Genomic DNA, 20,632 nt, shown 5'->3' with positions numbered 1-20,632 from the left:
GGAGCCTTTCCAGGTCCACTGGAACAGGTGTAGGGGGCAGTCTGAACAGGCAAAGTGAAACATAATCACTTTCAGTGATTCTTATAAGTGAGGGTAATATATTGCTTCACAAAGCAGCTCTGTATCAGTTAAGTCTATCAAAGTAAAGTATCCCTGCATAGCCCTAGCAAAGAGTTCATCGTAATGGGGAGGGAAGATCGCTCAAAAAAATAAAAGCATAATAAACAGAAACACCAAAGAAGATTTATCTCAAACAGTGTTTAATCAAACTAGATCAATTATTACAATGGTATGCATTGTATATTTCTATAAAAAAATTAAAATATAGAATAGATGAGTTCTTCCTGTCAAACAGAGGTTGCAGGTAATTTTATTTTTGTAATGAATGTCCAGGAAGATTAGTAGATCCTATAAAAGAGAAATTTCAAACTAGAACATTTACCATTCAAATGAAATATTGAATTGTTAATTGTAATCAAATTGCCTTAATAATGACAAAAAACAAATAAAAACATCAGGCATTTAACCACAACTGCTTAAAGAACTACATTTATCATAACACCATTTAATTTGTACAGTATACGTAAAGTATTATAGCAAGAAAATAATTTAGCTATCACAAAATACCTGTTAACACTTCTTCCCACCCATCAAAAGTCTATCAGTCAAGTACAAAATAATGTGTATATTTCTGTGAATCACCACTCTGTCACAACCACATTGTTCAAGGTCTTACATGATGTAATTATTTCCATTTATATGAATAATCAATTTAGAAAGCAACCATAACTGCAAATATTTACCATGTGCTAGCTTTGATTCTTTTTTTTTTTAACTTGAGTACATAACAATAAATATTTACATTGCATCTTGGTTGATAGGCCAGGCCAGGTCTGCCTAAATACGGGATAGGTTAGCTGCAGAAGCAGCAGATGAATGCATTCAAGATTGCATCTGCTGTGAGCAGAACAAACACCGTTGCCAGAATGGGTCTCCCATTCTCTTCCAATTTTTCTGATTTTTATCCTCTCCTCCCAATCTGTTCCAAAAGATTAAAGAACCTTTCAGTGCAGATTTAGAGGAGGTGCAGTGGTTACAGAAGGGGGAGGAGAAGAGGAAAACAAAATCTCATTGAACAAACAAGAGCCCATACATATAATGCAACGCTAGTGAAGCCCAGAGAAATATCCAGTATTTTTAAACAGAGAAGCAATCAGAGGGTATTACTGTTGTCCCAAAGATTACATTTTACACAAAACAGCAATTTAATGTTGGATGGGATTTTTTCTACTTCTTCATGGAATTCACTTACCTAAATGCTGCCTTTGTAAAAGGTTAACAAGAGTGATTGGATGTTTTATCCCAGATGAGAGTGAAGATGGTGATGTGCACTGATAATGCTGAGTAGATCTCAGTCCAAAAGTATTTGGAATATGATTTCTGCTGTTTTGTGAGGATACAAATGGTGACATGTACGAATTCCCGCTGCCGAGCATTTTTAATGGAGATGACCTAGTAATAAAATGACCAAGAACACTGTATCACCAGTGAAAGCAGAATACATATTTTTGTCTACAGCAGCAGTAGACCTGTTCCCCTTATTTCATACTGAGTAACTGAGAAATGTCATTATTCAGGAAATGACAAAATAGATAAAATGGGAGCGTTCCTGTTAGAGAATATAATGATTCTAAAACATTGTTTCTTCTACTACAGGTAGTCCTTGACTTATGACCATTTGTGTAGCGACTGTTTGAAGTTATGATGGTGCTGAAAGTGACTTGCAACTGGTCCTTGCACTTACGACCATCGCAGCGTCCAATTGTGGTCATAAGTCAAGGACTACCTGTAGTTTGTATTTTTTAAAAAGAAAAGAAAAACAATTCTACAAGAAAGAATAGTCAGAAGGTTCCAGAACTAACAAAATATTAAAAGTAGATAAATATCAAGTATGGAGGGAAGAAAGAAACAATATAAACAAAAACAAACAAAAACAGAAGAGAGAATTGACCTGCTCAGAAGTTAGTTGAGGTTTGCCCATATATCCAACACCTAATTGCTAAATTACTTGAGATTCCCCATTTTTGCCCTCCTGAGCAAGCAGTAAAAACAGAAAGCTTATTGAATGTCATATGGGCCACACTATATGATTGAAAGTTGCCATTCTGCTCAGTGTATCATTGGAATCACGATGTTTTGAAAAAACCCTCCTCTCCTTATGTTACATGGGAAGTTTCATAAGGAAGAAATGGGGGAAAGGACTGTTCCCCTTCCTACTTTTCAAGAAACCCTCCACATATAAACAATTAAAGCCTTAGTTCTAGGGTTCAGAGAGTATATTTAAAGGAAAATAAACCTCACTATCACATGAAGTCTGTATGACACTTCTAATTCCCTGCTCCAGCCCTACTAGGAACATTCCTATTAAAGAACTGGGATAGATGGCAATCTTTTCTTGAGTTGCTATAACTGTTCTTTTAAACTTCCTAGTATGAATAAAATCATTTAAGGCTGGGGCCAAACTTGAAAGAGTCTTGGGCAAGGAGCTCTGGGGATCCCTCCAGCATTTTCCTGGAAATAACCCCAGAGCTTCTCAGGGGGGACATGGGAATTGATGGCAATAAGCAGCAAGAGACAGGTGGCAGCAAGCAGGGCAGATCATCACGTATTTACTCAGCCCAATGTTAAAACCATTAAAACGCAGCTGCTATAAACTCAAAAACTGTAAAAGACCATTATATCAGTTCTTACTGCCATCTTTCCCATTCTCAGTGCCTGTGGACAAACCTACAGCATCTGTATCAGGGACACAGTGCAGGAAAGTTGGAGAGAAGAAGGGTAGCAGCTGTCACAGCAATTGCACTTAAATGTTTTCCCTGAAATATCAAGTGGGGCTGCCACCCGCATCTTCCCGTTGCTAATCTCCTGGCCACTGGAAGACAGGGGAGAGAGGAGGCTAGCATGAATCGTGGAGCAGTGATGTACTGGTCTGCAAACTTCGTTTATGGCTTAAAAAAGCAAAATCAGCCACCAGAAAACTGAGCCTTGCAATGTTTGCTATTGTCTTGAATATATAAGCTTTTCATCAATTATCCATTTATTTTTGTACATCAACGTTTCTTTCTACCTGTAGACTTACTGCTATACATTCAAATAACCAAAAAAAAGATGCTAATAGTTGAAAAGTTTCTGTTTAATTCAGTAATTATAAAGAAAAAAACACAGGTAGTATTTGGTTTCATAAAACTTATCGCTTGAAATTTCACAGTATAATAGTTCAGTCAAGAAATCTGAATAAATCAAAGCCAATTTGACCTTCTGCCCTAGGCAGCAGAAATTGCTGTAAACACCAAAATGACAAAGGATACACCTTTGCTGAATTCCATTGAAAAGTTTATTTTACCTTATAGATCCTGGTGGCTTTTTTTGAAATAAAGTCATTCCAGACAATTGAGAATTTCTGCATGTAACACTACCTGTAAATAATATTCCTGATTATATTAGAACGTTATACTTTCTATAATCCATTATCCGAAAATACATTTCCAGAAATACACTGCAAACTTCGAAAATTATTTGGAAGAAGTGCTTCAGATTTCATGTTAGCACAGACCTCTCCACTAATCATTAAAGGATTCTAACCTTTTTCAGGCTTCTATGTGATTGTAAAAAAAAAGTGCCACTGCTTTAGAGTTGAACTTTAATGAACACATTTTTAAAGAAGCAGCACCTCTTTTTTAGGCTGGTGCAGAAACCTAGAAAGTTCAAAATTATCTAGCTTGAAGTCTGCAGGATAGCTAACTATATACAATTTCATGTATAACATATAAAATGTTACAGATGACTCATGATTTACATCCATTAAAAAGTCACTTAGATAAATATATTTTCTTGTAATATGGACCATCAAAATCTACCTTCACCTTTTTCCTTTGGCATCGCTTTCTCTTTTGATAGATCTAATACTTCCAGAATACATGGGATTAATTTCAGGTACGTCAAGCTTACTCACTGTTTCTCCCGTGTTAGCTTGGGCCCAGCCACCACTTTTCTCAGCACTGGCCTAAGATTTTTTTAAAGATTGTGCTATTTCTTCTAATTCTTCTAGCAGCTTCAACCATCAACCCACTACAACGGCATAATTTCTTCCCTGCCTGAACTTCTGTACTAAGTAGGAAAAATTCAAAATAAGAATTGATATATGTCATAACTGAAATGTATCTCATCACATTTACTGTCATGGCACATTCAACAGAATGGATTTGTTGGACATCTCTTCTAGAACTGGACAAATAGCCTGTGATTGATTCCTTAAACAAACTGGACATCTGGAGTGCTCTTTCAGTTATTTAGTAACCCTCTCTAGTGAATGAGCAAGCTCTCCTCCCCCATTCACTAACTTCACTCATTCCTGCCATCGCAAGATTGAGAGTTGATTCCCAGGCACAGAATCAACATCTTTATCTATGCAGGTGAGTTAATACTGTCCAGCACATAACCAAAGGCAAGGAGCTGAGCAAGAGAAACAAGCCCAGGTAATGCCAAACAGCATCTGCTCCACTGCTTGCCTCTCTAGAGGAAATCTAAGGAGGAAAAGAAGAGCTCCTGGGAAAAGGAGATCAAGAAGGTGCTGGGGGAGAAGCTGAAAGAAATGGGACTTTACCATCTCCCCTGAGCTTCAAAAGTAAATTTGGATGTCCAGAAAAGCTAAAAGCAAGTCAAGATAAAATTGGATCAGAAAGGGATTTCTAATTCAAGGAACTGATATTTGGATAGACATAAGCAAACAAGGTCAGCTAGAATTCTCTATCATTTTATACTTTATTTTATACTTTATTTTAATGTGTGTTCAATAGTTAAATGCATGTCTGAGATTTAAGTCTCTGAGATGACTGCACCTAGACTTCATATTCTGTGCACATGCTCAGTGAATTATGAGAATTTTAAAAAATTAACAACTTGGAATCTCATTACTTCAGAGTGTTTCCAAATAAGAATGAACAGTCAACCATTGCATGGTGTGCTCAGCAATCTTCTCCTTTGTACCATTCTATGGGAGACTCTTTTTAGGACCTGTCTATGATTTTAGCAGTGCTATAGGGTTATTTTTACTTACAATGATTGTTTTCACTAGAGACTGCTTAAACCTTCACATCTTCTCTTTTCTTGTTTTTAATAAAACTTAATTTATAATTAATGCTTGTTATATTATTCTGACACCCAAAGACAGGGGTGGGCTTTTCCTTTAGCACATGCATTGAGCTCATGCTATAGTTTAAAAGAGGCGCTATTATTTCACTTCTATCATTCTTGTTTTCTTTATCAGTACAGGTTGTGGGATTTCTATATGTCTCATACCCTGGGGTTAGGGGGCAGGGCACCAGGTAAAAGCATCCCCTAAGGAAATGGGTGGTAGCATAAAACTAACTAAAGCAGGTGCACCAAGGCAGGAAGGTAGGTCAGAATGTGTAAAATCCAGAGGATTTCTAGGAGAAGGCTGAGACCCCTCACCTTTCATCTTATGGGCTCAAATAAGGTCTTTTCAATACCTAGGTGTGATCTTCCAAGACACAGGGTCATAGAGTGCACATATTTATTTATCTGATTTATAGTGCTGCCCAACTCAAGCTGTGCGACTCTGAGCAGCGTACAACACACAAATGAACAAACCAAAACCCTAACCCTAACACAGCATTAAAACATACCCAATATATAAAATATAAAATGGCAATCAAACACAATAATGAAAATACTGTAACCAAAAGAGGACTCCACTCAACTGGACTTCAGTTGACTCTGTGGTCTTGCAGGCTCAAAGAAGAGCTTCAGACTTTTTTTTTTAATATACTTAAGGCAGAGAATATATTCCTATGGCTTTGAAACTATTCACAGCTAAATCTCTGACCCAGTTAGGTCCCTACCCAAGTTATAGGTTGAAGGAAGTAGTGCAAACTAAGTTTATCAGAGCATTGTTTTATGCTCCAAGCTATATATCCAATGTGATCTTGAGACTTAAGATCGGCCAAAAGAGGGTCAAGTTGAGAGCTTGGCTATTAATTATTTGTTTAAACACCACTATTTCCCAGCCTGAATGGATTTCATCCATCCTGATTAGCTTACAATCTTCATGGTTGCAAGTCATTCTTAAAAAAACTTTCTTTTGTGGCCTTTCTTTTGAGTCTTTACTTCCTTGAATTCTCTCAGGCTAAAAGAGTCATTATTGAACAGCTCCTGAACACTGATCATCAGAATGAGAAAGGATTTATCCCCATTCTATCTCAGCATGTTTTAACCACCCCAGATAGAAATCAACTAACTATATCTACCCATTAACTTCTCTATCACAATTAAGGTTTTTTATTAGGGCCAGATTCAATAGCCTGGCCCTAGGACTCCTATATGGGAACTTTAATAAAGTTGCTATGGCTATTAAGATTTATTTTTATATTGTCAAGTTATGTTATTATAAGTTGAATATTTATTTTGCCTTTTAGATCGAGACACAAATTTATTTATTTATCAATCAAATTTATCACCGCCCATCTCCCAAAAGAGACTCTTTTATCCGACAGTTTTAGTACTAATAGTGTGCACTGTTATAACATTTATTTGATTCTGTTTATTCACACCATATTTGAACACTTGAACTTAACTGTACTTTTTCTTCCTTTTTTTCACACTGATCACTACATTAATAATATCCATCCATCCATCCATCCATCCTTCACCAGAAGACAGGGAGCAGACAGCAGAATATGAAATGCATGCAAAAAAGCATCATTACAGAATAGTAAACCCAAACATACAGTATATATCCTGTTCAATGTCAAAAAATAAACAATATTTGCTCTTACCCATATGTCCATTCTGTGGTGGACTTATTAGTGATATTCTTGTTGGGCCAGCTACTGTTTCAATCTATATATTATTCAGAAATATTTACAATATAATAAACTAAAAACATTGACTGCAGGCAACAAAATGTAGGCTTGTAAGGTACTTTCTCTATATTACTAAAACGTATCATTGTACGTGATTTGTACGTGAAAGCCTCAATTGACAAAACCCTTGACAGGTGGAAGAGTTAATATCAATGGGCCCATCTGATGATGTCCTTGACATATGGAAGATTACAACTTAGAATGTAAGAGGAGTAGGGGGGGAGGAATGTGAAAGCACGTGCACTTTTGTATACAGATAATGAGAAGAGGGGAAGACTGAGAAAATCATGATTGGATGGAGTAGATGAGATCCTCAAAGAGAGGTAAGAAGTTTAAAGTGCAAATGCAAAATGAGTGTATGAATTGGTGCATGGATGTGGGGGAAGCAAGGATGGTTTGCAAAAATAAAAAGGTGTGGAGAGTTACAGTGAATGGTGAACGTTGATATAAATTAGATTTAGTCACACACCATGAAACCTTGTTTTAATTGACCATTTGGGGAGAGGAAGTGCTTGTTACTTGTCAATGGCTATTAAACCATCATGATATTTTACTTCATTTGCAGTGCATTTACATCTTTAGGCAAATGACATAAATCACTTTGGATGTCACAATTAAGATAAATTTAATAGCCTCATCTGAACTATTTTGGATGCAATAAACTTGTCTGTTATTTCAGAGTGATATCCAGACAGAGATTTGGTCCTTTACATCCAAAGTCTGCTAAATAAGAGTCAGTTAAATCAAAGTTTAACTGCACTTTCTTTTCTTTTTTTCTTATCTCAAGCCTTTAATTTATTTTGCTTACTCTTATAAATTTTCTGTATTTTGCACAATACAGCTTACTCCAAAAGAGCACAGCATGATGTATATACATACATATGTCAAAGTCTAACAGCTGAAACTTTCCCAGCTTGCAAATAAGGGCAAGAAACTATTACCTGCAGAATTTCTTTCCATGAAATTATTTAAAGTGGTTTGGGCAAATTTTTAAACTAAACATGAGTGAACAGATCAGAATTAACCTTACACTCACTTCAGTTGCAGCACTATGTAACCTTCTCCCAAATACAATTTTTCTAGTTTAATTCAAGCAACTATAGACACAAAGAAAATGTAATAGCTGTCAACTGCATAGTCCAGCCCTATACTTCATATGTAATTTGAGAAGTTCTGGATTTAAACAAAAGGATCAGCCACAATTACTATTTATGTGTGTAGAAGAGAACACCCTGGGAATGCTAACACTGTCATTTTTTGCTTTCCAAACGATTACTGATCAAATTTCAATATACTGCATCAGCAGGGTATGCCTTTAAGAAGTCGACAGAGGAAGTATCCTAAATTACAGAGAACCTTTTCCACAGATGTAGTGTTTATTAGTTGAATGATAACTGGAGCTATTTGTATCCTGGTATCTAGCAAAGAAAAAAAAAACTTACTTTCCTTACTGAAGGTGGCACTTCTACCTCCTTTGATGAATTCCAACTGATAAAAGATGTCAAATATTAAAATAATTGAGTAAGGTAAAAAAATTAAGCTTGTGTTATGTCACATACTATAAGTTTCAAATAATAGAATAATTGGACCATGATAACATAAAGCAACATGCTATTTATCTTCATCACATTGGGTTTCAACATACCTACCCTTTTCAAACGCTTTAAGGATAAGCTAGGTAACTATTTTTTTTTCTTTGCCACCAAGGCTGTAGTTTTTCCTAAGGCAGTTTGAAATATTAAAAAATATTTTAATACAGAAAATTCACAAAAATATAATTAAGTTTAAAATTATTTTAATCAATGTTACAGCTTCCTTTAGATATATGTGGCATAATACTAAATATGTTGCCGAAAATTAAATTCCACTGAGTTCAGTGGAGTTTATTCTGATGTCCAGATGTATTAAACTTTCAGGTTTAAAGGTTACTATTAATGGAAAGTGAATTATTCTGATGGATTATTATTTAAGAATACAAAATATCTTTGGAACTATTCAAAATTTGATGATTATGTTAATAACTAAAATACTTACTGCTGCAATTGTTGTATATGCTGGATTTGTTGTGATGCTCTCTTAAGATACAATTCCAGTTTTGTAATCTGAATGGAATAATCTATTTCAGTCACTTGAATTCTGTAACCTTTCTTGTCATTTATGAAACTCAACAGCATTTAATGGAAACATTTCATACTAAGGGATCAGTATTCATAGTCAAAATGAGACACCAAAAGGCCTTGATTTGGCCCATGTGTAGTAGGAACTAGGAACCTATTTGCATCTGCTCTGTTCTGATATTTAAACTGTTAATAATCCTGGTACAGTACATTATTTGATCCATTACGTTTTACTAATACATATCACAACAGAAACGTGACTTCATAATGTCTCAGTACACTACCATATTCAATTCAACATGAATCCAAAGTACCTTTTCTCTGTAATGTGCTAATAGACGTCTTCTGTGTTTTTCCTGAAACTGGGCAATCTAAAAATTAAGATAGCACAGGAACAATGGTTGGTATTGTTAAATAATGTTGTGATAAACATCTATACGAATAACAATAAAAAAATCTAACAGAAATTAAATTCCTAGGTATATATTTAATTTCCAAGCACCATACTGATGTGGGGAGTGCAGCAAGCAGTAGGATTTTTTTCTTCAATCTTTCAGAAATGTTCCAGCCTAAGCAGCATGCTATGTGCAAATATCATGCAAACATGAATTTAATGAATTGATCACTTGTAGATGAAATGGCTTAAACTAAGCCATTCTTTTATTGCACAAACCACAATATATCTAATTCACATATGCTAAGCCATAAATTACTGTACAGGGTGCATGTTAAGCTAAAACCACATTAAGGCTTAGTATAAAATGTGAGCTTAGCCAGACTGCAAACATTCCTGAAACTTGAAATGTCATAAATGTATAACTGCTCTATTATATTCTAGAGGTGACGGACTCGTCCCTGGGGGAGCTGGGGGTGTTGATGACCAACAGGAAGCTCTGGCGTGGGCTGGTCCATGAAGTCACGAAGAGTCGGAAGCGACTAAACGAATAAACACAACTGCTCTATTTCCTGGCATACAGCTCTTGACATTTTTAAAGAGGTCTCAAACTTTAAAATAAAAAATTAAAGCCTATTATTGGTAGATTATACCTCATTCTAAGGGATGCGGTGGCGCTGCGGGTTAAACCGCTGAGCTGCCGATCGGCAGGTCGGCGGTTCGAAACCGCGCGGCGGGGTGAGCTCCCATTGCTAGTCCCAGCTCCTGCTCACCTAGCAGTTCGAAAACATGCAAATGTGAGTAGATCAATAGGTACCGCTTCGGCGGGAAGGTAACGGCGTTCCGTGTCGTGACCTGGAAGTGTCCTATGGACAACGCCGGCTCCAAGGCTTAGAAACGGAGATGAGCACCGCCCCCTAGAGTCGGACTCGACTGGACTTTACGTCAAGGGAAACCTTTACCTTTATACCTCATTCTATGGCAAAAGGGCAACCTCTCAAGGTTCCTTATGCAATTTCTGAAGTAATGTGGCTCTACACTATTTTCTCCCCCCGTCCCTCCCATCCCATTCCCCTTTATGGGAACTTCTAAGCCTGTAGACACATTTAAACATGAATAATAAATAATGAATCCTGATTTTTTAAATTATTATAATACAATCCTTGTATGTCAGACTCTGTTATTTAGCATGGAATTACTTGTCCTAATTTTTTAAAAAAGTATTTCCTCACAGCTGCTTCTTTTTAAGGCCACAGTACTACTTGCAAGCAGGGACAGCAATGTTCAACTAATTTTCCTTACCACTGGGCACAGCTAAACCATGTTTCAGCTTGGATCACCTAATTCCCTGATTTTCTTTAAACCTTCACTTGTGGCACTATCCAATTTCTGCCAAAGGAATCTTTGCCAAAGGACTGCTAAGGGATTAGGGCTGATTGCAGCCAGGAAATCCTTACCCTGATACAATGTCATACTCTTCCAGATATTGTAAATTTAATAGTACAATGGAGCTTTATTACTGATTACACTTAAACATTACAGATGATGCCTAGATTTGCATTTATGTACTTATTCAAAACTGTATCAAAATCACATTCTATCTTCTATTACTGTAGTGTTACATGAAAGGTAATTCACCATAGCTATTTGATACAACTTAATCTTATTACAAACCAATACTAAATCCAATTTCTTACTCTGGATCAGTGACAATTTGGTGATAAAGATTATAATCTAGCACCATGGTTCCAAAACTGTGTGAAGTCACAGTGAACTCACAGCGAGCCATGAAATATTTTAAATTTTTTAGGGAAATATAGCAATACTTGATGTCTATCAGACACTGCATGAAGCTCTGTGGGTTCACTGTGGCACCCCGGGGCACCATAGCACACAGTTTGGGAATTGTGTGGTATTGTAAAAAAATTATTAAGACACTAAGGGCACTGTGAACTGAGAAAGTTCAGGAACCTCTGATCTAGCATACAGTATTCATGATGAAAATTATTCAAAATAATTCACATATAACTCACTTGTGTGACTTCTTTGGAATATTTTCTGCATAACCCATCTAATCCCATAAACAGCGACTGGATATCTGAATTCACCTGGAGCAAAATATATTACACATCACCAAACAAACAAACAAAAACTCAAGTATATAAATCCTAAAATAATAAGCAACTCTGCTTAGTAACAGAGATACTAATTTCTGTAGAAATATATTTATGAAGCTACAGGATATTTATAGCTCTAGTGTGCAGCAACACACAAAAAGAATAAATTCGCAGTGCTGTCACAGCATCACGCTATATCCAAGTTAGGATGACTGTGCCAAAGGAGGCCACCAAAAGTGTCACTATGAACTGTACTAAGTATTCCGCCACTGGTGTGCATGTTTACATACTTGGGTACAGCTCGATGATCAGAAGGAGAACACACTTCTTTAAAAGGATGTACCATTGGCATCAATATTTATAGCCTGCTTTTCCCCTAGGAACTCAAGGCCATGTGCACAGCACTCCTCCAATTTTTCCACACAACAACCCCCATGTGTCAGCCCTACAAGGTACACCAGGAAATGGACTCCACAGGAAGACTACAACTATACTTTACTGAGATAGGCTATATAGCAACAGAATCTTGCAAGCTTGATTGTACTTTTCGTCCCTTCCTTTATAGTCCAGTGGGTCAGGGAGGGGTCAACCTTAGCTCTTCTCAGCATTTAAGAAATGCTTCTGTCCTTTTTGTTTACAGAATGGTTCCTGGATATTTGCTTCAAGGCTACCTCCCTGGCACTCTACACCATGTGAGGTAGGCTGGCCTTAGAGAGAGTGACAGGATCCAAATCACCATGGTTGAAAGTGGTCTTGAACTTGGTTTCCCTGTTCTAGAACACCTTGATCATTATGTCACATTATATTTGTTTCTGTAATACCTATCAAAATATACATTACTAAGCATTTTAGAATTACTGAATGAACTGTAGGTATTTGTAACTTCTTCTATGCAGTACCTTTTTTGAAAGGATTATTGTACGGCACGGAGCTCTGCAAATCATACACTCATCTTTTGTACCTACAAAATAATCATAAATGCATATTGTACTATATATTATTTTATTGGCAAATATGTATTGTGACATCTAGTAAATTGCATATTGTGTCATTCATAATTATGACTTGGAATTGAGTTTTTTTTTAAGCAGCATATCCATCATGTCTTTTTAAACATAATTGCAGTACAAATGTTTAGACAAGGCATTAATACTGTACAGGAAAATTTCTTAAACAAAATATTTGGATTTGTCTAGAAATGGGACTCACCTAGAAATGCAAGGACTGCTTCAATTATCCCATTAGAAGAAAATATATGTAGCTCAGGGTTGAACTGTGGAGTCCTTGGTGCTCTCTGAGCTTGATTGTTGTTTGCTGATGTTTCATTACCCAACTAGCTAACATCATCAGTGAGAGTCGCACAGATGGTGTTTCCTAGTTGGGTAATGAAACGTTTGCAGACAAACAACCAAGCTCAGAGAGCACCAAGAACTCCACATATTTCAGTTATAGATAGCTTTTCTAAAATACAATTGCTCCTTTCTTCCATTGTTTCTGCCCGTCCAGTAAGACTCAACAGTATGTGCATGCTCCAGGTCCCATCTTAGAGTGTCATCTGATGAGACCCAGGTAATGTGCCTACTCTGTCACAATGCCTAAATTCTAGAGCAACATCCCCTTGGAGGTTTGGGTTGCTCTAGTCCTGCTGACCTTCAAGTAGGCTCTGAAGACCTGCCCTTCCCCCAAGCATTAGGTTAGAAAATATATGCCTTTGTGGAAATTTTATCAATATGTTGGATGATTTAGTCTTCAGGTTATTGCCTTGTTTTTTTTTAATTGTCTTGGATGTAAGTTTTAACTTGTATGCCACCCAGAGTCATTTAAGATTTATAAATATAAATACAACTTTTGATCCAGTAGAAGGTATGGAAGGTCTCCTAAATTTCTGGAGCAGATTTTTAGGGACAGAAGGAACTGTATGAAGAATGAAAGAAGTTGTCTGACATCCTCTTGCAGTAAAATGAAATCATAATCTAAACCATGTTTTCAATCCTATACCTACTTGTCTGGTTAATAAAATGCCTTGAACACAGCATATTTGTGTGTGTGTGTGTGTGTGTGTGTGTGTGCATGCATGTAGAGATCAGGAGAGAGAGAATGTCTAGGCATTACAGTTTACCTATTTCAGTACTGACTTTAAAGCATGGAAATGCTTGATTAATTGTAAACATTCCAAATACAAGAAAGGAGAATCAATGGCAATGGATACTGAAACACCATCCTCTTTGGATGCAAGTTAACATTAAGCAGGTTTATTCATTTATTTAAAATATTTATATACCACCTACTATTTTAAAAAATTCAAGTAGTTTACAATAAACTTTTAACAAGCTCTGTATTAAGAAATCTGATTAGCTAAAAGTTAAAGGAATTAAAGGTAGTCTTTGTTTAGCAACTGTCTTGTTTAGCAACTGTTCGCAGTTACAACAGTGATGAAAAAGTAACTTTATGACCAGCCCTTGCATTTATGACCTTTGCAGGTCTGTAAAGCAAAGGATAGCTGAAATCAGATCATAAGCACTTAGCGACCATTTTGCTTAATGACTGATTTTCTGGTCCCAACTGTGGTCGCTAAATGAGGACTACCTGTATACACAATAGAAAGTGGAAGCATATATCTATGTTGCCAGAGAATGGAAACTCTGACATGTTTTGGAATCTGGCCTAATGTGAGCTTGCTTGCGTTTATTTATGGGACTTTATACCACTTAAGTCACAATGAATTCTAAGAGGTCCACAGTTAAAAAATACACAAGATAAAAAACAATAATATAAAAACTATGCAATAATTATTTCATTACATCATTATTACAATAATACAATGACAGCCTCAATCAGCATTCATTCACAGTGTTGCATCACTCTAAACAGCGTGGTTCTGAAGGGCCTTGAGAAAAATATGGGCGTAGCAAGATTCTGGACTATTGGAAGGGCAAAGGTCATTCTTGCCTCCTGATACAAGCTGTTCCATGGGGGATACTCCATGAAAAGTATGCCCCCTTTTGTCAGTCTCTCTATATGTGGGGACCCTCAGCAGGCACTCTGTTTACATGTACCAGATGGGCCAATCTACCTGGAAAGGGCAGTCTCGAAAATACCTGGCTCCCAAGTCACTTTTATATCTATATATAAACATTCAAGTTTATTCAGTACATTACTATTCTTGGTGCTAGTTATTAACAGGAAAGGTAGCAGTTGCAGCACTATCAGAATTTTAAATGAAAATGTGAATGTGATGTCTAGAGAAAGCATTTCTTTTTTAAAGAAAAAAAGACAGGAAGTTTTTGGGTATTCCCTTTCACTGCAGTAAAATATGGAGTACAGGTTTCTCTCCCAAGGTAAATGAATGGCCTCTTCCCACTAGCAGCATCACTTGTCAGGAGAATGAAAAAAATAAACATCTAAACAAGAAATACCAAAAAAGGGAATCTGGAACCCTTTTCAAACAGATAAGCAACAGCATGAGGCTGATGCAGAACTTGGCAGCAGTGTTTTTTTTTCAAGCCTCTCTCCTGACCAGAGTTACTGGTCTACAGTTTAAGAAGAGGGATGTTGCTTTAGGCTAAAATTGTTTTTTTTCCCCTTTTTTCCTCTTTGTATCAGTATTCTTTATTCAAACACAAGAAATCTAAGGTTCTGATAAAGGGATTCAAAACTCATAATATAACAAGCACTGAGGCATGATCTCAGGGCACGTTCCCAGTCTTAAAAATTCTGGCATTCCAAGCACCATGACTTTTGGCAACTTGCACTGTTGAGAAAACCTCAATAATGCAAGAGAACAACCTAAATGCTAGCTAATCTTCTCAGTCTCTTATCACCACTATTCTTGGTTTTGAACTACAAATGGTTACCAGGAATCAATACCAACACTAGATGTACATTAACTATTTTTTTTCAAAAATAACAAGCACCTAACCTTAGATATTCCAGTAATCTGAAGACTGCAACCTGAGCTATGGCCAGAAATGCCCTCAAGACAACTCAGTGACTTGATGCAAATGTTGTGGCAAGTCAGTATGGCTTAATCAGGGATGATTTAATAAACCAGTTAGCCAGGTTCAAACCAAGCAACCACGCCATTGCTTAGCACAATGTGTGAACCCAACCAACGAAAGAATAGGCTTCTGTGAATATCACTTGCAGCAGGCTGTCAGGCCCTGCCACCCCAGGGCAGGTTACCTTTCTGGAGACACTGCCCGCAGATAACATGGCCGCAGTTGGTCAGGCTGAAATTTAGAGTGGCTCCTTGGGGCTTCTTGAAACATACATTGCAGAATATCGGACCAGCCATTAAAAGAAGGAATTACAGATGGCTCTTCTTCTCTGCCTTTAACTACAACCAGGCATCAGGGTTCCGGGAATACACTTATGCTGCCGCCTCCTCGAATTCAAGAGACCCGCAGCCACCAGGCGCTAATACGCAGCTCAGATGACAGCGCGCCCGCTCGGCGCTGACGAGCGAACGAAAGAGCGCGCCTAAAGAACGCAGAGGCCGCGCTCACCAGTGGCGCGCATGCGCCCTTTTCCTCCACCAACAGGAAAACTGGGCGGGGAGAAACCTGAATAGAGCTCCCATTCTATTTAGTCCCGCCCCCGGTCTCTTGCGAGAAAAGACAACACGCACGTAAAAACGTACAGAGTGTCAATTCCTTTTACTGGACTTTTTAGTTCCGGGATCAGATAGCAGAACATTTTTACAACGCTATACAGTATAGGGTGGCAGCGGCCCATAGAAACCAATTGAAAGGTGTAAGGCTGTGATTGTTTTAACGAAACAGTGTTAAATGCAGCATGGGCGAGCTTGATGATTCCATAGACATATTTGTATACTTTTCTAGGAAGTAATTCGGAAGGTAGTGGTTTGCCAATGTTTTCTGATGGGATGTTTTATCAATCTCCCATTTTAATCGTCAGCCCAGGTGGCCTTCGTGCCACGTATTTACCAGGACGGACCATGCTTAGCTTTTCAAAAACAATTGTAGGAGGTTAGGATCAGCAAAGAGGACTCTCTTGGGCTCAGTCGCCTTGCATTAACAAACCACTGAAAACTCCAAGCGTTAACATGTTCTTATGAAATAAGAACTCAAAGAGGAGCGATTCCTGAATCTATGAATGAACAGGTGTGGGAGAGAGGACCAGAAAGTCTTGTGTCAAAGACAAAGCTGAATTCGAGCTTTCTCTGTTAGTTTTCACAGGCGGCCCCAAATTATCCCGGAAGAGGATTGGAAAAAAGAGTGTGCAATTGACATGGATGAGTGAACGTGCATAACTAAGTGCGCAAATGTAGGCGCACGAGCGACGGATAACACCGCCGCCACCACCACCACGGAGGTCCCGCTGAATCCGGGCGTCGCTCTCTCGTTTCAGGGCCAACCAGGCGAGCAGATGAGCCAACCAGACTCGGAGCTTACAGCCGCGGTTCTGGCGCGCACCGGGCAAAGCCGCTGTGGGCTGCACGGAACTAAAGCCGTTTTCTTTGACTTGGACAACACGTTGATCGACACCGCCGCTGCAGGCAGGAGAGCCATTGCAGAGGTACTTCCTATTCGCTCTTTCTTCCTCGCTTAAGCAAGGAAGGGCAGCACGTACTAGTCTAGAAGAGGCTGATTGGCAGATAGGGCCCCCCTACGCCGATTTTGGCTCTTGAAAAGCTTTTAAATCGCGCCTCCCCAGTCTTGTTCTGGTGCACCAGTGGAACGAAAGTAGTAACATACTGCCTCTAGGAAGTCTTCCAGGACATGCTTTGCTATCTGTCGGAAAAGGGACATAGTTCAAGCTGCAAACTGGTCAGGGTGTTTTCATCGTGCAATTAAAGGAGAGATGTTTCCTCTGTGAGCAACAGAAAACTAAACCAGTGAAGGTTTTGCTGCCCCATTGCCAATCCTCTTTGCTTCTGTTCTGGCTTATTATTTCCCATGCAAGGAAAACTGAATTCTCCTACTTTACAGCACTAGCTGGAGAAAGCCATTTGTGAATTTAGCCATTTTTCAGAAAACTTCCCCTCTGCACTCAGGTACCTGGTTGGGAGAGGAAGTTCTTTACAGTATATGCCAGGCCTCTGAGCCAATACCTGTCTCAGAGACTTGGATCAACCCAAACCTGCTGATTCATCTCACCCACATCCACACACACACTCCTGTCAGCTGCTGTTCAGGCTGGTTTGGATCATGGATTTACTGCTCTCCCAGAAAAGCACTAAACATGTGGTTATTTGAGCATAGGTTTAGCGCTCTTCTGGAAGAGCAGTAAATCCATGATCCAAAGCAGCTTGAACAACAGCTGACAGGTTTGTGTGTGTGTGTGTGTGTGTGTGTGTGTGTTGCACCATGAAGCACAGAGAACTGATTCTCTCCCATGCTACACACAGCCCCTTTCCATTGATACTGCTGGTGATCAGCCATTTTAGTTGATCCAGGTCTCCAAATCAGGGGTTGGCTCAGGGGCCTGTAGCCTGTCTAGTAAGCTGAATCCCAGTTTTTTTTTACACAGTGTGTGTTTGTGTGAGATTCAGTTATGATCTATGAGAGAGAGATAAATTCTAATCATTTATTAGCTATATTGACATTTCTCTGAAACATGTATTTGTACAAATGTTCTTCTGGATAGAAATATTGTATATTGTTGTTTAAAATGTTTGTATTGTTATATATATTTTGTATATAAATATACAAAAATACAAAATCCCAAAATTTTATTTTCCTCTATTTCCTTTGCTTTTATTTTTGTTCTTGGTTTATTTTCTTTGTAACTCTGTAATTTTATTCATCACTCTTTAATAAAACAAAAACAAGAAAGTCATAACTGAACAGCCTCTCAAAGAGAAGCTGATGAACACTGACGTTTTAAATAGTATCAGCAACAGTCTTCCCCTTTGACTCTCTACAACAGTGTTTCCAATCTTAGCAACTTCTAGCTGGGGAATTCTAAGAGCTGAAGTCCACATCTCTAGAAGCAGTCAAGCCTTGGAAACACGGCTCTAATTCTATTAAAACACAGTTTCCAAATTTCCTAGCCAACATGCAGGTATGTTGGCTAGGGACTCTGGAATTTAGAGTCCAGCACTTCTGGAAGGCACCAAATTGGAGAAGTAAATTTAAGCCAATCTGACATTGTTCTGATTTGTCCTTGTTTTCATAGGTAATCAAAACCTTACAATCCAAGTATCACTGCACTGAAAGAGAAGCTGATGTGATTTGTGACAAGGTCCAAGCCAAGCTCCTCAAAGAATGCTATGATCCATCTAAAATACCAATTACTAATCTAAGGATCCAACATTGGGAAGGAGCTATAAAAGAGGTAAAGGGAGGACCAGCCAATCAGAAGCTGGCTAGAGAATGTTACTTTCTTTGGAAGACCACCCGCTTGCAACACTTGACTTTGGCAGAGGAGACACGCAGGATCCTCAGTGACCTCAGAAAAGTTGTCCGTTTGCTTCTGCTAACAAATGGAGACACTGAGACACAAAGAGAAAAGATTGAAGCTTGTGCCTGCCAGGAATTCTTTGATGCAATTGTTGTAGGGGGAGAGCAGAAAGAAGAGAAACCAGCACCATCCATTTTTCTTCACTGTTGTGAACTTCTAGGAGTTCAGCCTGAGGACTGTGTGATGGTTGGAGACTCTTTAGACACAGATATCCAAGGAGGGTTGAATGCAGGTTTGAAGGCAACCATTTGGATAAATAAAACTGGAACAGTTCCCAAGGAAACATCTCCTGTTCCTCATTATACTATTTCTTCTCTTCTCGACCTCCCCGGACTTTTAGTAGATGAAAATTTAGAAATGAATCAAGTGGCAGATAATGTATGTGACAGTCTCACCATGTAATCTCAGATTTTAGCCTTTTAGGATTATAGTTAAAGGGCATTTCTACACATGAAGCTTAAATTGATTTGCTCAAAGTGCTCTGTTCTCTCTTTTTTAATTTTTACATTCTGTCCCATGTTAAACATATTTGAGTCTGTTACATGCTGTTCATGTGACGTTTCATGACAATACAAAGGGTGACTCTACGACAGGGGGCTGTAAATTTTTTGCTGCCCCAAGCCCGAATCTGGCAAACTTACTAAACTTTCACAAGAGACCAGCAATATCATTTTATTTTTTATGCCCCCCCTCAATCAGCGGGTCTGTGATGGGAATCTAGCAGCTGAAACTGGGTTGCCAGTTTCTGTCCTAAGATAACGCCCATTCAGCCAACTTGTGTAGTGATATCACAAATAAGTATATTTCTTGGTTACAGTAATTCAAAGAAAGCAGATGGCCTGCCAACTCACCCCTGCATCCCCCCCTCCCCTGGTAATGTCAAGCAACTCGGCAGCACAGTTAAGCTGAAGTGCTTGTCTGATGAGCCTCAATACTGTAGGATAAAACCAGTCATGTGGTGCCTCCTGGTGGTCAATAAAACCTCAAGTTATATTGTAAATAAGAAAAATATTGCAAGATTATTGTGTAAAATATATTCAGTCCAAATAATCAGTGTAACTGGTTTGTAGTTCAGGCTATACATTTTTTTCTGGAGGCAAATCTACAGCATTCTCTTTACTGTAATTTTAGGCATAGGTTTCAGCATCTTCTTTGGAATCAGAGCAGAATTATACAATACACCGCAAACATACCTTTTCAAGTTTTGTCTTGCAATGTTATTACATGGGTTAGCATTTGCAGGCGAGAATCAGTTGAGAGGATGGGAAAATACTTAAATACCATTCTTACCCAATGTTTTCTCCCTTGTTGAGGTCCTCCAGCTCCATTTTTCTCACCTGGCAAACACATTTAACTAAGATTTTTATTTTTTTTTATTTATCAAATTTGTCACCGCCCATCTCCTCTGAACAGAGAGATAATGCACACTCTCTCCTTCAAAAGAGAAAAAATATCAGTATGGTTTAGATTTCATTGAGGCTTACAACCCAATAAACGTCAGTGAAACCTATGCAGTACAGTATTAGTATTTTTCTTTTGAATGGGAGAAGTTCAGACACAAAACAGGACTGTAGAGTACGCTGTTGAAGAATCAAATTTATTATTTTTTTAAAAATCTGAACATACAGATTTGATCTC

The 20,632-nt window shown here is 38.1% G+C and overlaps 2 protein-coding genes across 4 annotated transcripts; one reads left to right on the top strand and one right to left on the bottom strand.

Moving 5' to 3' along the window:
• Positions 1-239: 239 nt before the first annotated feature.
• Positions 240-16,042, bottom strand: RNF212 (ring finger protein 212). Of its 3 annotated transcripts, none has more exons than XM_063305641.1 (10): positions 15,752-16,042; positions 12,469-12,530; positions 11,486-11,560; positions 9,373-9,429; positions 8,976-9,043; positions 8,384-8,429; positions 6,855-6,918; positions 3,404-3,476; positions 1,313-1,512; positions 240-408 (listed from the first exon to the last, which is right to left on the bottom strand). In XM_063305641.1, the coding sequence occupies exons 1-10, from the start codon at positions 15,861-15,863 to the stop codon at positions 371-373; spliced, it is 795 nt and encodes a 264-aa protein (XP_063161711.1). In that variant the 5' UTR covers positions 15,864-16,042; the 3' UTR covers positions 240-370. The 3 variants fall into 3 exon arrangements, with proteins under 3 accessions (XP_063161711.1, XP_063161719.1, XP_063161728.1); XM_063305649.1 differs by having other exon boundaries at positions 15,840-16,039; XM_063305658.1 differs by lacking the exon at positions 12,469-12,530 and having other exon boundaries at positions 15,752-16,040.
• Positions 16,043-16,244: 202 nt separating this feature from the next.
• NANP (N-acetylneuraminic acid phosphatase) lies at positions 16,245-19,535 on the top strand. Its single transcript, XM_063305629.1, has 2 exons — positions 16,245-17,107; positions 18,710-19,535. Exons 1-2 carry the CDS (start codon positions 16,958-16,960, stop codon positions 19,394-19,396), a joined length of 837 nt encoding a protein of 278 aa, XP_063161699.1. The 5' UTR covers positions 16,245-16,957; the 3' UTR covers positions 19,397-19,535.
• Positions 19,536-20,632: the final 1,097 nt, after the last annotated feature.

The sequence above is a fragment of the Candoia aspera genome, chromosome 1, assembly GCF_035149785.1.
Source record: "Candoia aspera isolate rCanAsp1 chromosome 1, rCanAsp1.hap2, whole genome shotgun sequence".
NCBI classification, from domain to species: Eukaryota; Metazoa; Chordata; class Lepidosauria; order Squamata; family Boidae; genus Candoia; species Candoia aspera.
This window is presented reverse-complemented; position numbering and strand designations above follow the sequence as displayed.